Below are 15396 nucleotides of genomic sequence, written 5' to 3'. Positions count from 1 at the left end.
AAGTAAATTGCTTTAGTAATTTGTTTTTCCTCTTAAAGTATAAAAAAAAAAAACCATAACTAGACTGTATTTAGGAGACAACTGGAACTGGGATTAAGACTAAGCCTAAATGTAAAGGAAGAATTACTGATGACTCTACAAAGAAGGATAATTAAATTTTTTCCTTTAATTTGGCCGTTTATTATCCTTTTTTTTCTCTTTTATGTATTTTTATAGAAAATTGTCGATAACTTGTGGATAAAGAATAAGAAGTTTTTATTAGTTAAGCTATATAATTTCTCATTTTATTTTTTTATGTGCTTTTGGCACATGGCCATCTTTTATTGTATGGGAAATGATTCTGATTCAATCTAAGATTGTCTTTCCGTGTGGCTGCCTTATTTTTGCTAGTGTTCAGCTTACAGTTCGCAATTGTTGAGAGACTTTTTAACCCTTGCTCTAGAAACCAATATCAGTGGTGCTAAGAACTTTCGTAATCTCTTGAACTTTTGAAAATTGTCTTTTGCTCCTACAGCCATGCAATTGTATTTTCTCATTCTTATGCCACATATATTTAAGCTGATCTGCTGATCAAATTGCTTCTTTGCTTTGCTTGACTTTTCTCAAAGTCTTCTCTTGGTTTTTTATATAAAGACAATGCATATATGCATTATTATTATCCAAAGCTTCTCTATCCGTCTTGGATTTATTTCTATGGATTTATTTTTATTTTCAACGTTCAGGTGGCAATTTTTGAGATATTTTGACGAAATTTTGTACACTGTTCTTTAACGCAAGGATGAAGGCTAGTGAAAATTTTAGGATCAGTTTTCGACCGCTCTTTGTATAAAGCCTTTCAAAATTTCTCGACAAAAATCGCTGAGAAGTAGTATTTCAACATTCTAAATTGGCCAAAAATTAATATAACCTTGGTTACGAAAATTAAATATTTCAATATCCTTTAAACACTTCAATGAGAGGTGGTTCATAATATTGACATCATCATACATAAGGAATGTGTTATGATGGAAATTCGTTTATGATAACATTTTAACATAAAAATTAAGTGGAGAAAACTTAACGTTAACTTTATTGCAATCCTTATTGAAAAGGTAATTAGTGGGTAGTAGAGAATAATAATCAAATAATAAATGACTACAAAGGGAACATCTCACTTACTTTGCATGTATTATTATTTACTATCAGGAGTCAGTTTTGAAATATTGGAAATGAATTATTGAAAATTGGAGTTTTTTTTGCAATATAAACGAATTTCGACCGGTCGGCCTGGATGGCGTGGCGTATGAGGACATCGACACCGAACAAAGGACATCTAAACACCACAAATATTTCCGGCTACTGACAGGATATGGAGTAGGTTAGTACATAAGGGATAATGTACGGTGCCAGGCATGCATGCAGGATTTGACACTGAAAAAAAGACAAGCATGCCTGAGAGTGGGTCGCCATTATGTGGCTAAAAACGAAAATGACAGCGACATCCTGGCAAGCGGCTATTTAAAGCCAGAATTCATCAAGAAAAATGTCAACACACTATTTGAAGAAGTATACCATCTCTTATACTTGATAAACAACCAGCATATGCCGGATCAAAATATACGGACACGTACTACGGCGACCATTGCCGACCGAATCCCCTTCTTTAAAAAGAAAGGATCCTGCCCAAATGGGGACGAACATAGAAGGGGTCTACTATCTTACATCATTCAACTAGCATTAAGCGGGAAGAATTGGAGAGAGCGAGCAGTCCACAACGTCTCGACTTTCTCAAACTAATTATAGATAATATGAATAGTTAGAATGTATTGTTTTTATTTATTTATCTCAGAGCGGGGCTTCATACATACTAACATTGTAAATATAACGCATGATATATTTAGTTCAAATAATATGTTAATAAGTATATGAAATAGTAAATATAATGCATGATATAATGCAATTCAAATAACGTGATATTTAATGTAATTATTATAATTTTAAAGTAAGTATATAATGGTGTAGGCCTATAGGGGAGCCAGCCATTTCAAACAATTGGCAACGCGCCTATCACGGTACCTCATGGGTGGCATGGAAAACCGTGATAATAATCATTATTTATTTAAATTAAAATAATTAAATAATAATTCAGGAAAAAAAGAAAGGAAGCATGTACATAACTATGTACAGAGGCATACCCGCAACCAGTATTGGCGTGCTTCGTATATAGCTTGCTATGCACACATTTTTTATTGGTTAATAATTTGTGCCTTTTTGTTACTTTCTTTGTGTTACTTAAGGTAATTTAAAATGAATTGAATGTGATTCACCTTAATTCAATTAATTTCTGTAAGAATTTTCTCAAAAACAACGAAACCAAAACAAATTCGATTAATATATAACAGCGCTGCCATAGCGTTACACTTCGCTGCGATTCTTCGCATTAGTTATGTACTGCAATATTTCAGCAAATAGAAAAATCTTCTTTCGACGAATTTCCGTTTACTGATATAGCTGATGCAATGATTTTGAAAAGTTTATTTACGCATCTCTTTAATGAGGGAATTGTTTGCGTAGCCACTAGTAATCGTCATCCTAAGGATCTCTACAAAGATGGTTTGCAGCGTAGCAACTTTTTACCATTTATTGATATACTGCTTAACCGTTCTAAAGTGGCGAATATGGACCGTGGCGTAGATTACAGAAAAATAACCCAATCAGGTGATACAAATTACTTTGTGTAAGTTTGATTAATTGAGCAAAGAGACAAATAGGAGCTATTTTGATTCTGTGCTTCACAGTAAATCGGAGACCGATACAAAAGTCCAAATGGAGAGAATGTTTCAAATATTATGCTCCCAGGAAAACGATATTGTTAGAGCACGCACGTTTGGGACGTGATCTTAAATTTCAAAGTGCCTGTGGTCGTGTATTCAACAGTTCGTTTAAAGAACTTTGTGATGGGGTACTTGGTACATAAAGTATTCGATGACCATATGTAACATATTTCTCAAATTTTCCAGCCGTTAGCAGGCAATGATTACTTACAACTCGCCCAAGTATTTCATATTGTTCTCATACACGATGTACCTCAGCTAACATTACGTATGAAATCTCCCATGCGACGATTTATCACTCTAATCGACACGTTCTACGATAACCACATACGTGTGGTTATTTCGGCTGATGTGCCGCTAGATAAACTGTTTAATTTTAGCGATAAGTCGAGTGGTTTGGCACATGATCAACGCGTACTTATGGATGATTTAAAAATCTGGTTGGGCTCGGTAACTAATATACCTTTCAAGAGAATTGAGTTCTTTTAATTTCCTTATCTTTAATTTAAAATTATAGAAAGATGCCGGCGCAAATGTTTTCACTGGCGAAGAAGAGTTATTTGCTTTCGATCGTACCATTTCTCGTCTTTATGAAATGCAAAGCAAGGTCTATTGGGAAAAATGGGCAAAGCCCCATTGAGGCACGCGCAACATGTTTATCTGTGTTCAAATTTTAGTGAAAATTTTTCGATAAAGTATTTAACAAAAAAAAAAAAAGAAACGAAAATGCAAATTCTTGTTATTAAGGAAGCATAAGAAAGAATTTATTAAATAAATATTTTTTCTTATTGAATATATGCTTTTTAATTGGAGCCGAAGGAATGCAAGGGTTGTTTTTTTAGGAATAACAATTGCGGAGCCTGTGCAGCGCGTTTTAAAATTTTTCATAAAAGTCAAAAAATATTCAACCATTCCCAAAAACCATAACATCAAACAATTTTTCGATTTGCTGCGCAGCAGAAGCAGTTGATGTGCTTACACCTTTTATAATCATTTTCTAATGAAAAAAAGATTTTTTTTTGTATCAACGCCACTTTAGCCTTAACAGATGTCGCTGAGAAAGTACAAATTTTGGCCTAAACGACTATACTCTCCTACTTGCCACCGGAAAATTTGTTTTTAAATAATATTATTGGAGCGATATAGAAGCACTTTATAATATATATGATTTTTAACAACATTCAACTTGGCGGAGGACAAAACATTCAACTTGGCAGAGACCGAAATTTATTTATTTATTTATTTATTTATTTATTTATTCCACTTATACAAGAAACTCAACTAAAACAAAATGGCAGTCGAGTTCAATTGACTCTTAAGTAAATCTTAAAATTATTTAATAATAAAACTTAGTATAAGTACAATAAAACAAATAAGGAGGAAAAAAAAAAAAGAAAGAAAAAAAAAAAAAGCATGTACACAATTAGCATAGAGCCACGCCCACAACCGACACAGGACCAAATTGCAAGTGAACCCCTAAGCCATCGCAAACATGCATAAGCTTGGCAACCGATAATTGTTAACAACAAATTAATTTTCGACTCATAATGACAAAATCTAAGGTTAAATCAGTTTAAGTACGACATAGGTAAATCGCGCTTGTTGAGCAATATTGCTTTAATAGACTTTAAAGAGTCCGTTAATGAGAATAGATGATAGACATCATTTAGGTTCTTGCAAACAACTCTGAGCGGGTTAAACAGTTCAAAGTTATATTTGCATTGACTAAGCTTTATCAACATAAAGTACCTAGAGAAGCGGTTAGGGACATTAAAGCAAATCTCACGAAGTAATGCGGGCGAATCAATTGCACCATTTATTAATTTGATTAGGAAGGAAACCCCAAGAACAAATCTACGTTTCTCGAGTGACGGTAAGGATAACACCCTATTTTCATAGGGTGGAAGAGGGGAAATCGGGTCCCAACCCAAATTCCTAAGTGCAAACAGCAAGAATTGCTTTTGTATAGATTCAATTGAACCAACGTAGCATCTATATGAAGGAGACCACACAACAGAGGCATACTCAAGAATAGGTCTCACCAAACACGTGTAAAGCCTTTTAGTAATATAAGGATCATCAAGCTCTTTGGACCACCTCTTTATAAAACCAAGAACGGACCTAGCTTTGCTTAACGAGGACTCAATATGCAAATTGAAACGTAACCTATAATCGAATAGAACGCCTAAATCAATGAACGAATCGACGTCTTCCAACCTGTGCGAATCAATGAAGTATTGGGTACTAAACGACTTCCTTCTTAAGAAAGAAAGCTTCTTACATTTATTTAGATTTAGCTTCAGAAGATTGAGGGAGCACCATGCAACCAAATTGTTCAAATCACTTTGAAGATGATGTGATTGCGATTCTACGGAAAAAGAAGTAAACAGTTTCACATCATCAGCATACATTAAAATCTTACTGAAATACTGCCGGATTCCGTAGGTCTACGAGAGGTGGTAACAAAATTAACCCCTCAAGATAAAGTAGTAGTGTTAACGTTCGACGAAATATTTACAAAATCAGAAACAACGTATTCGACAGCAGAAGACAAACTATATGGATGCTGCTACAACGAAGAGGGAGAAGCAGGCAAAATACAAAAGTTTCTCCTATTCGGACGGCGTTCAATATGCTACTCGGCGTACACGGATTTATCCAACACTCCGGGGCCAGAAAAATTCTACATGAATATATTAAATTACTAAAAGGTGTTGGCCTGGACATAAAGGCAATCGTGTGCGATAGATCCAGTGCGCACAGGTCATCACTCCGAGGATTTGAAACCGGATTTCCATACACGTGTGGCAAAAGACTCAACAAACTACAATATAAAAATTTTAGCCGAGCTAAAAAACAATTATTTAAAGGATGAAAATGCAGCTTCTGGCTAAAAAAGGAGTTTTTCCGTCGGTCGTCGCACCGTCCCCGCGGTATCCCCAAGATATAATAGCATTCTACGATCACGTCACGCAATCGTCTCTAAAATCAGCTATAGACTCAAAAACCACAGGCGGCTCCAAGGTAATGAAGACTTATAAATATATTCGTGCGATGACCATATTTACAAACGTTTTACACCGAAACAAACTAAATAAGGATACTTGGGAACAGAATAAAAAAAATTTAAAGTATGCATTAAATTATATGAAGAAGAAGCAACAGATGTCGGAAGCATCGAAGGCAATCCGAATGACTGCAACCAATTTTATCAAAATAGTGGAGGAACAGCTGCAGGCTTACCCTGATATTTCAATTTCAGGGTACAGCGTAAGCCAGGACTTATTGGAGCGATTTATATGTATATGGCGCCAACAAGTAGATTACGATTACGAACACCACGGGATATAATCCAGATGATGAAACGCTTCATCACATTCCAGAAGGAGTGTTGGATGACATCGACGACCGACGACGACTATGAGATCATCCAAAAATTTAACTATCAACTTGAAGAACAGGCCGACGACGAATTTCGACCGGTCGGCCTGGATGGCGTGGCCTAGGACGATATAGACTCTGGAAAAAAGACGCCGAACCACTGAAAATATTTCCGGCTACTGACAGGATATGGAGTAGGTCAGTACATAAGAGAACAAAGTACAAAGAGAAGCACGCCTGAGAGTGGGCCGCCAAACTGTAACAAAAAATAAATACGACAGCGACGTCCTGGCAAGCGACTATTTAAAGGCAGAATTTCTTAAAGAAAACGTGAACACCATATTTGAAGAGGTGTATCACCTGTTATACTTAATAACAGACAAATATATGCCGGATGAAAATATAAAGAAGCGTGCTGTGGCGACTATTATCTCCCGAATCTCGTTCTTCAAAGAGAAAGGAGCTTGCGAAAACGGAGATGACCACAGAAGAAATTTGTTAACATACATCATTCAAGTAGCGCTGAGCGGGAAAAACTGGAGGGAGAGACCGGTCCGCACCGTTTCATCTTTTACAAACTAATTATAGGTAATAGGAATAGTTAGAATATATTTCTATTATTTTTTCATATTAGTTTCTCTCAGAGCGGGGCTTCATACGTACTAACATTGTAAATATAATGCATGTGATATTTATTTAAAATAATGTGATATTTAATGTAATTAATATAATTTTAAAGTAAGTATAGGCCTATAAGGGAGCCAGCCATTTCAAACAATTGGCAACGCACCCATCACGGTACCTCATGGGTGGCGTGGAAAACCGTGATAATAATCGAAATAGATTATTATTTTTGTTCGTGTCGCCACCATCAAATTGCCAGTTTTAATAGAAAAATTGCAAGATCCTAGCCTGGATTTCAGATTTAATGTAAGTTTTTCATGAAGCGCATATCAATATCTAATATATATTTTTTATGCTTATCTCAGATTAAAGTGATTTTCATGGAACATGCGAAACATTTCGTAGATTTTGCTAGCGTGCTGCAGAGTGCAGAGTTATTTGATAATGAGATGGAATGGAAAGCCTGGAATAAGCGCGGCGATCCAGTAGTGAATGTTGAGTTAGGAAAATGGGCCGATTTGTTAGTAATTGCACCGCTCAGTGCGAATTCTTTGGCAAAAATGTTGGTAAACTTTGTCATTCAATTCCTTTCATGTAATAGCTTTTTTTTAATATCTTCTTTAATGCCACTTCAGGGTTTATACGATAATCTTCCGCTTTTATTTTGTCCTGCTATGAATACACGCATGTATGATCATCCAATTACTTCGGACCAAATTAATAACTTGAAGTCTTGGGGGTACTACGAAATACCAAGTATAGTAAAGACTCTAATATATGGTGACACTGGCAATGGGGCTATGGCCGATGTTGACACTATTATAATAGAAATACTAAACAAACTTCAAAAATAAATAATATAATTTTTCAGTTACAATGCAATTTTCTTTCGAGTTCTTGCTTGAGAGTCTCATCTACATCCTAAATAGCCAACTTTACCGCGAATTAATCAATTATTTCGAACATTACAATGTAGTGGCAACGATTACATACATTTTCGTTAATTTCATTTGCAATTAGTTAATCTTATCTTTCCTTTATCATCACCAGCAGAATTAATATCGACCTTCGCTTCCTTTCATACCCTTTGATTAAAAGCCATCTGCGTTAAAGAATAAATATTTCCTTTCAAGTCTTCGTCATCGGCTTTCCCTTTTCCGATGTTATTTATTTTTTCTTTGTTTTCTCAAGAATATAACCCTAGATTTTCTTATCCAGGTTTTCGTTCTACTAATTCACAGTTATTTGTTATTTGCAGTTTCTCCAACAAGATTTTGACAATGCTCGCAGCCGAAATCAGTTGCGATTTTTTTTCATTTTTAGGTATTAGGCAAATTTGCGCACTATTGTTTACATGACAAAGTGCACTAATTTTCTATTATTATTCTTGGCTTTAATAAATTTGAATTATCTCAATTTTCCCTATAAAAAATTGAGCTTTGAAAATTACCAAAGATCATTGAATTCAAGAGCGAGTCTGCATTTGGTGGCAGTTCTATTGAATTGAAAAAATTTTAAACCATTCTCCCAAATATGCTGCCTACATTATTACGCCTTATATTATCTTGCTCAAGATAAGGAAAGGATTACGCCCTTGGTTCGTAATCTATAAACATTCCATGTAATGTTTAAAAGAATTTTGCCTGCAGCTGGTTCTTCATCCAACCAGTCCATGGAAAGTTTAAAGAACTTTCGTATGCTGCTGACTCTTCATCCAAGCCTGTCCAAAGAAAAAGGAAAATGACAGAATCTCTACCCTTCTGCTAAATGAAATGGTAATATTTATTTATATATTTTTCTTTTTTAAATGTACTTACTACAGTTAGAACTTAAAATAATTTATTTGGATTACCGTTCTGCTTATTTACTTTCTTCTTCTTCTTATCTTTATTTGCAGTTACGCTGTTGTTCATGATTTTACTAATCCAACACTATTTTGAATTGCAACTGAAGGAATTCATTCGATCGAATGAAATAAAGTGTCAAAAGAAAAAATTAATTCAGTTACTCAAGTATACTTCAAATACAATAATTTTACTTCCTTTTTTTTAAGTTTTATATTAAAACGTTTGAGATATATATTTATTCAAATATAGTTTTCATTTGTCAATGTATATACACTAGAAAAGTTTACGTATTTCAAAAACCAAGATCGGAACTGAGTGCAATTAAGTGGCAAATAATCTCAATATTTTGTGTTTGCTTTCCAAGCTTGCTTCATCCGGTGAACGCAATCTCTATGTCCCAATCCCCAAAGCAATTTTGTAATATAAGCAACCGTCCTGTTCTCATCGTCCGCATTACGTACCCAGTCGAGCAGCAGTTGATATATGACCTGCATAGGTAAAAAGGTTTAAAGATTTTCATAAGAAATAAAATGTGAAATTAGAACTTGAGAATTGTTAGCAGCCATTAGCGAACCCTTAACCTCAAGGACAGGTGAGAGATTGTTTTTAAAGGGCACGCGAACATGTCAGGACATATTCGTTTTCATAAAATTAAAGTTTGATGAAAGCCGTATTTCTAGATGCGAGACGGCAGACAAGAAAGAGGATGAAAAAATGGAAGTGGATGAAGATAATAAGGATTCGACTGCGACAGCGAAGAAGGACGAAGACAAGTCGAAAACTGATGAAAAGGTTGATGAGAAAAAGAAAAAAGACCCGGCTAGAGTCGTGCGACAGCAGTTAAAAGTCATAAGGTGGCTGAAAATCAAACTTACATGCCTCTAAAAGATGTCACCAGGAGGCATAACTGCATTGTATCTACAACAAAAAAAAGGGCAATAATCCTGCAAGTACTTGTTCGGTAACAATAACAAACGCAAGAACAACAGTAGTAAATTTGTTGTAATTGCCTTCCCTACAGCGTTTTGAGTGATATTGCTGCTCTTTATATTTTGCAGTTTATTATTTTTGGCGTTCCGTCGTTTTATCACTTTTTCCGTTAAAAAAATTTCTTTGATCACAACATTTTTAAGATAAATGTTATGCCACCACTTGTGATATAAGAATACATTAAGTTTGCGTGTACGTGCGCAATACGAAGAAGGATTTGAGATTAAGGCGGAAAGTGATTCTGGACCGATCTAAGTTAGTCCGCCCGCCACGCGTTTGGACCATGGACGAACGCTAGCGTTCGGATCGGATTACTTTTTGAACTGCTTCCCATGTAATGCTTTCTTTCCAAAAGTCGTGTTACGAATAATTGTAGGATGATTTAGGGTGTTTAAGGTTTATGGGGTCTATTTTTGATTTCAACTTTTTATTTGAATATATTATTGAATATTGGCTGCTCAAGGTACGAAGGGGCGAATACAAAGTAAGCGCAGGATATGAGTTAGGTAAAAAATTTTCAATATTGGAATAAAAGGGATTATAAACAAACAGAAATAAAGTTTTTCTACAGTTAATTCTTCGGTCTTAATTCTGTAGAATGCTTGGCCAGCTTTGTGCCGTAGCTTGTTGTTTTTTACATCCACCACCGAATGGTCGCGGTATATTTTTTTCTCAAAATGTTTACAATAGGCATGTTTGTACTTCCGTCTGTCCATTTTTGTGTATTTGAGAAGATTAGAAGTTGTTGCAGCCCGGTGGGCATTGAAAATGGGCCGAATCCGTCAGATGATACCTTCACAGTGCAACTTAAATTAATGACCTGCGTTTTGAAATGCAAAGAGGAAAGTAGTGAGAATAAAAGATTCGGTTCCACTGATATATAATTTTCTTACTGACTAGCTGTGTAGTATAAAACTTCTTCATGATTTTCGTTGTCTTAAAAGGCAAATCTATCTATTCAATAGACCTTTCCATGACTTCGCAGTTGTTGGCTTCAGATCTCTTGCGAAATGCATGCAAGAATATGTAGGCACATGACTGATCCATAAGCCGTCTCAAGTCGTCTGCGAATCCAAAGTCGCGAAAGCGATTACGTATATATTTGTAAAAAAAACCTTATTTCTCTGCTAACAATATCATAAAATTCCTCGATGGTGGCCATAGAAGGCAAATGCACATGTATGTTTGTGCTAGCAACTTAATACAAGGCAAGCAGAACTAATTTTAAGCCAAGATTTGTGTTGCCGATCTTAAAACAATTCAAGATTTGAAAAGCCTTCCCATATAAAACTGATTAGGATATGCTATTATTGTCAAAAGAATTGCGTTTACATCTTTTTTAAAGATTAAAAGAAAATTAAATAGCCTCGAACACAAGGCTCGGGAGCGATTGCACTATTAACGGCTGTCGAATAATTGCACAGGTGGACGTAAATGTATGTTTTTGTCTTCGACGTGAATAATTTATTTGATACACACCTCTTTTATATTGCCGTGAATGTGATGATCTATAATTGCTTGGGAAATTTGCCCGTCAGAGAAACCCAATTCTCGCATAACCATCTTCCATCCCTCTCCTAAATGTGTTGCTATCGTATCAATTATTCGATGACTGGGTTCTTCCTGAGACTGCATCATCGCTACAATAGTGGTAGTTTTTCGATTCCGATCGTAAATATGATCTGCAGGTACATTCTTTCTTTTATTATTGGCGTTATTTTCGTTATGTACATTGTAAACCGAACCAATATGTAATTTGTTAACATTTGAAAATTGCATTACAACATGCTGTTGGGAATTTTGTACGTTCATATTATTAATTCTGGATTCCAAATTATTTTGTATTTCTATAAAATTATTAACATCATAAATATGTGTGTGTACACGCATATACATATATAAATGCTGTAACGAAAACTTTAAATTGATTTACCAAGTAATCGTGTGTCTGAGTGTGTTAGATCGGTGGTCGAATCTGTTGCATTATTATTATCAAGGCATTGTTCGTCATCTTTGCGATTAATCTCTTCAACCGGAGCGGCGTCTTTTTCAATAGTTCCTTCACTTTTGGAAATTTTATTTTTTAAAGTGTTCGAAAGAATTTTTTTAAATATGGACATAATGCAATTTTGTACCAAATAGAATTATTTCGTTCTTTTTCACTTAATGTAACGATCTTAAAATAAACATGTTTATCATTTTGTGAGTTAAGTTACCAAGTTTTCCTTTTTCATACAATTTGCTGGCTAAACACGTAAGCTTAGGAAATGTATTCGTCGAAGAAGCAGGGTTGTTAAGTTGTGCTTAAGTAAATCTTAAGTAGCAAACAATCATTAAATTATGATACTTATGTCAAATATGTACCTATGTTCAAAATAGACTGAAGATCAAATCATAGTATACATAGTATACATAATGCGACAGTTCTTTGTACATAATTACAAATAATAAAAACTGTGTTCATACGCTTATTGTTGTATGTCTGTTAAGAATATATATGTATTGTTGTTAGGGCTCAAGATGGTTTGGCCAAGATTTGATTCTTTTGACTGAATGTGGAAAACTAGTTCGAAATCAAGTTCTCAGGGGTTTTTGTCAAGAGTGTAATAACCATTTCAGCAGCCAGGCGGATAATATTCAATATCTCAGCTTCAATATAATCAATAGTATATAAATTTCATGGAATATCTCTGGACATATATTTATTGGCGTCATAAATGTTTTACGGTCGCTAGGAAATAGGAGCGGCTAACTGACAAGCAACAAAGTTTTCGGCAAATTGACTAAGTAGTAACATTTCAGCAATGTACGAATATCAAAAATTACTGACTGTTTAAAGCAAAGAATATATAAAAATTTGTTGATCGTGTTACGCGCGGGTTAGTAAAGCTTAACTTTATTCTTAATTCCTCAATGCTTTTTTAAAAACTATGAATTTTAATATTGCACAGCACCGCAATATCAGCGACTAACATTTTATTTAACTTATACTGTATATTAAGCTTATTACATATACATATATCATACTGACTAATAAAGTTTTTAACACTTACTTAAAAACATATCAAGCTTATTGCGATATTCAAGGCCAAGTTGTGCTTATTATATTTTAGTTTGAGTTTACTTTGTTGTGAGAGGTGTTTCATATTCTTGTAGGGACCCATTGTTACCGTTACAAATTATAACTAAAACTAAGGAGTGATCATTACCATTTAAATGAACGTCTTCGTCGCTGGTTATTGCATCGGTGTTATTGACATTAACAATAGTATTTAAAAAATTAGACGATGATACACATTTGTCGTCGTTATCACTCGTTTGGAAGGATTCATAGGCCTCTGCTGCTAGTGATTGATTTTCAGAATTTATTAGTGTACCATGTAGGCTCGAATTGAATATCGTATTAGATGACTGTGCATCATCGGTGATAAATATTTGTTGTGAATTTTCAATACAAACGGGGTCCGCAACTAAATTCATGTCTTTTTCATCTTCTCCCAGTGTCAAATCATCGTTTACTGCCTCATGTTATTTGCTTTGTATTAAAGTAGTTCCGTTACACATTGTTTGTATGCTGCAACCAGATTCAATATGTTCAATAACTTGTTGTTTCAGTTGAGCAACGTGATCTTTCAAATTTTTGACAATTAGGGCCAAATCGGTATTTTCACCTTTAAGTAATTTAACTTTTTCTTCTAATTTCGAAATGCGCTCGAGTTTACGTTTGCGACATTTTGACGCGGCCACACGATTTCGTTGTCTTTTACGTTCCAGTTTAATTTTCTCCTGTGTCTCCATGTCAATTGGACTTACAGGCGGGGATGATGGGGGATTTTGTGGTTCATCTTTAATTGCTACGGGAAAGCTTTCTAGAGTAATGCAATACATTTTACTTTTCTATTACCTACAATCACAAACCATTTATCAAGCTTACCTAAGTTCGTATATGTAAATGAGCCGCCGCTCATGCCTGTTACAGCAGTAGTTGTAGAAGAGACTACGTTTGTTGATATCTCTGAGCTGGCAGAAGCAATCGTAGTGTTGTTAGCTTGCGCATTTTTGCTGTTATGCAAACTATGTAAGGCTTCTTCAAACCCTTTCCCGAAAGCTTCTTGCTCTGAGGTAACTGGCCCAGTTTTGGTAGGAAACAGAAGTCCGGGTTGAGGTGTAGGCAGTAAATGAAGAATCTTTTCCAAATCAGGTGTACTTAGCGTTTTCATATTTTGATTTTCTTGCGATTCAATGGTAAGCGGCGGTGGCGCGACGAGGCGTGATTTCTTCGCACTTTGCTTCAAGTCCAACGAGACTGGCCGCTTTTGTCCATTCCCGTTTGGTGCTGCGGAGGAAGGACACGGCGTCGTAAATGACATGGTATCTTTATCAACATTTGCTTGTAAACCGTCAGCTTTTCCTAATGTATTATTTGATATTGTCGGGTTTGTTTTCATTTTCAATAGCTACGAAATAAGCGAATAATTAATAAAGAGAAATATGACGTCAACTTGTACAAACTTGAAATGACTCACTGACACAAAGGTTTTCATACGATTTGTTTTAACTAAAGCAAAACAGATTATAGTTTAAAATTTAATGCTTAGGCGGCAGACACAATGACGCGTTATTTCGTTTTCCGGGTTAAAAACTCTCAAATGGAAACATAATGGGAATTCGTGCGACCATATCATGTAATGTTAATCAAATAAAGGACCGTAAAATAATTAAGACTATAACTAAAAATTTGAAAACATATAAGGGAAAAAATACTACTGTAAATTAAGCATAAATTTTATAAATGATTTCTAAATCTATAATAAGATGTCCTTGTTAGTTCTCTTACGTTTTTTTATTATTATTTTGTTGTTTACATATATACAATGATTTGCCAATTCCCACAAAGTCTTGTGAAATGTCACCAAATTCGAATATAGGAATGACGCATGATTGTCTAGCTCACTATGTTCTTTTTTCTTTGTTTCATTGGGAAACTCTAAATAAAAAAATACAGGGTGTTGCTTTTTAACACATCTGGCCCTTTACTCCGTTAGATAATTTGGTCCGTTAGATAATTTGGTTCGTTAGATAACACAGTGGCGTTACCATTTAACCATTTAACAGAGCTGCCATTTTTTGACTATTTTTCTTATTTATTACAAGCGACTCTGTGCTTTGCCTCTCAACAGGGAATTTAGCGAGGGCTTTGTTTAATTTGATAATAAAAAAACAAAATATGGCGGTCTACTTTTAGGCTAACTTGTAAAATTAAATAAGTTTTGTTCGCGTATTTTCCAAAACACTTGCATGCATTGTGCCGCTTTGAGAATAAGCGTATATTCGTTCTCAATTGTTTTGCATGTATTGTGCCGCTTTGAGAATAAGCGTTTATTCATCTCAAACATCTAAACATCTAAAGGAGATGATAGAAGAAGTCTGAATTCTGGCATTGTTTTTAGGAAATTGGTCGTATGATATTTGAATTATTTGCTGATACAGTGCCAAAAACCGCAGAAAACTTTCGACAATTTTGTACTGGACGGCTGTTTTGTTTTGCCGACGGCTTTGAATTTAACAGAATTGAATCCCTTTGGTCTGTTATTTAACAGAATTGAATCCCTTTTGTCGGTAAAGCTGGGCATTTAACATTTATTTATTAAAAGCGATTCTATGCTTTGCCTTTCAACAGTGAATTTAACCCTTTAAAATCGAATGCCACGCCTATAAAAATTGTATAAAACTATTGAGGA

General features: G+C 34.8%; 3 protein-coding genes and 1 pseudogene across 5 annotated transcripts; 2 read left to right on the top strand and 2 right to left on the bottom strand.

The window, feature by feature from the left end:
• The first annotated feature begins 1395 nt into the window (after positions 1-1395).
• LOC119639816 lies at positions 1396-3453 on the top strand (annotated as a pseudogene).
• Positions 3454-5690: 2237 nt separating this feature from the next.
• On the top strand, positions 5691-7660 carry LOC119639815 (phosphopantothenoylcysteine decarboxylase-like; the record flags this gene model as incomplete). Its single annotated transcript, XM_038037487.1, has 3 exons — positions 5691-5837; positions 7038-7124; positions 7184-7660. Coding segments are annotated over exons 1-3 (711 nt in total), but the record flags the coding sequence as incomplete, so codon positions are not given.
• A 1241-nt stretch (positions 7661-8901) lies between these two features.
• Positions 8902-11891, bottom strand: LOC119639763 (protein immune deficiency-like). The gene is made up of 3 exons (XM_038037406.1): positions 11589-11891; positions 11135-11502; positions 8902-9153 (listed from the first exon to the last, which is right to left on the bottom strand). Exons 1-3 carry the CDS (start codon positions 11773-11775, stop codon positions 9004-9006), a joined length of 705 nt encoding a protein of 234 aa, XP_037893334.1. The 5' UTR covers positions 11776-11891; the 3' UTR covers positions 8902-9003.
• A 699-nt stretch (positions 11892-12590) lies between these two features.
• Positions 12591-14276, bottom strand: LOC119639762 (transcription factor AP-1). Of its 3 annotated transcripts, none has more exons than XM_038037404.1 (3): positions 14182-14276; positions 13590-14112; positions 12591-13509 (listed from the first exon to the last, which is right to left on the bottom strand). In XM_038037404.1, exons 1-3 carry the CDS (start codon positions 14197-14199, stop codon positions 13184-13186), a joined length of 867 nt encoding a protein of 288 aa, XP_037893332.1. In that variant the 5' UTR covers positions 14200-14276; the 3' UTR covers positions 12591-13183. The 3 variants fall into 3 exon arrangements, with proteins under 3 accessions (XP_037893332.1, XP_037893331.1, XP_037893333.1); XM_038037403.1 differs by having other exon boundaries at positions 12591-13524; positions 14182-14275; XM_038037405.1 differs by having other exon boundaries at positions 12591-13524; positions 14168-14248.
• Between the last annotated feature and the right edge of the window lie 1120 nt (positions 14277-15396).

Source organism: Glossina fuscipes, unplaced genomic scaffold (assembly GCF_014805625.2).
Source record: "Glossina fuscipes isolate IAEA_lab_2018 unplaced genomic scaffold, Yale_Gfus_2 113, whole genome shotgun sequence".
Classification (NCBI taxonomy): domain Eukaryota; kingdom Metazoa; phylum Arthropoda; class Insecta; order Diptera; family Glossinidae; genus Glossina; species Glossina fuscipes.
This window is presented reverse-complemented; position numbering and strand designations above follow the sequence as displayed.

Coding starts and splice junctions, on each gene's coding strand:
- LOC119639763 (XM_038037406.1), bottom strand. CDS start 11,775: ATGTCCATATTTAAAAAAATTCTTTCGAACACTTTAAAAAATAAAATT. Junction 11,503..11,588: donor CTCAGACACACGATTACTTG/GTAAATCAATTT, acceptor ATAATTTTATAG/AAATACAAAATAATTTGGAA. Junction 9,154..11,134: donor TTCACGGCAATATAAAAGAG/GTGTGTATCAAA, acceptor TTACCTATGCAG/GTCATATATCAACTGCTGCT.
- LOC119639762 (XM_038037403.1), bottom strand. Junction 13,525..13,589: donor ATTTACATATACGAACTTAG/GTAAGCTTGATA, acceptor GCATTACTCTAG/AAAGCTTTCCCGTAGCAATT.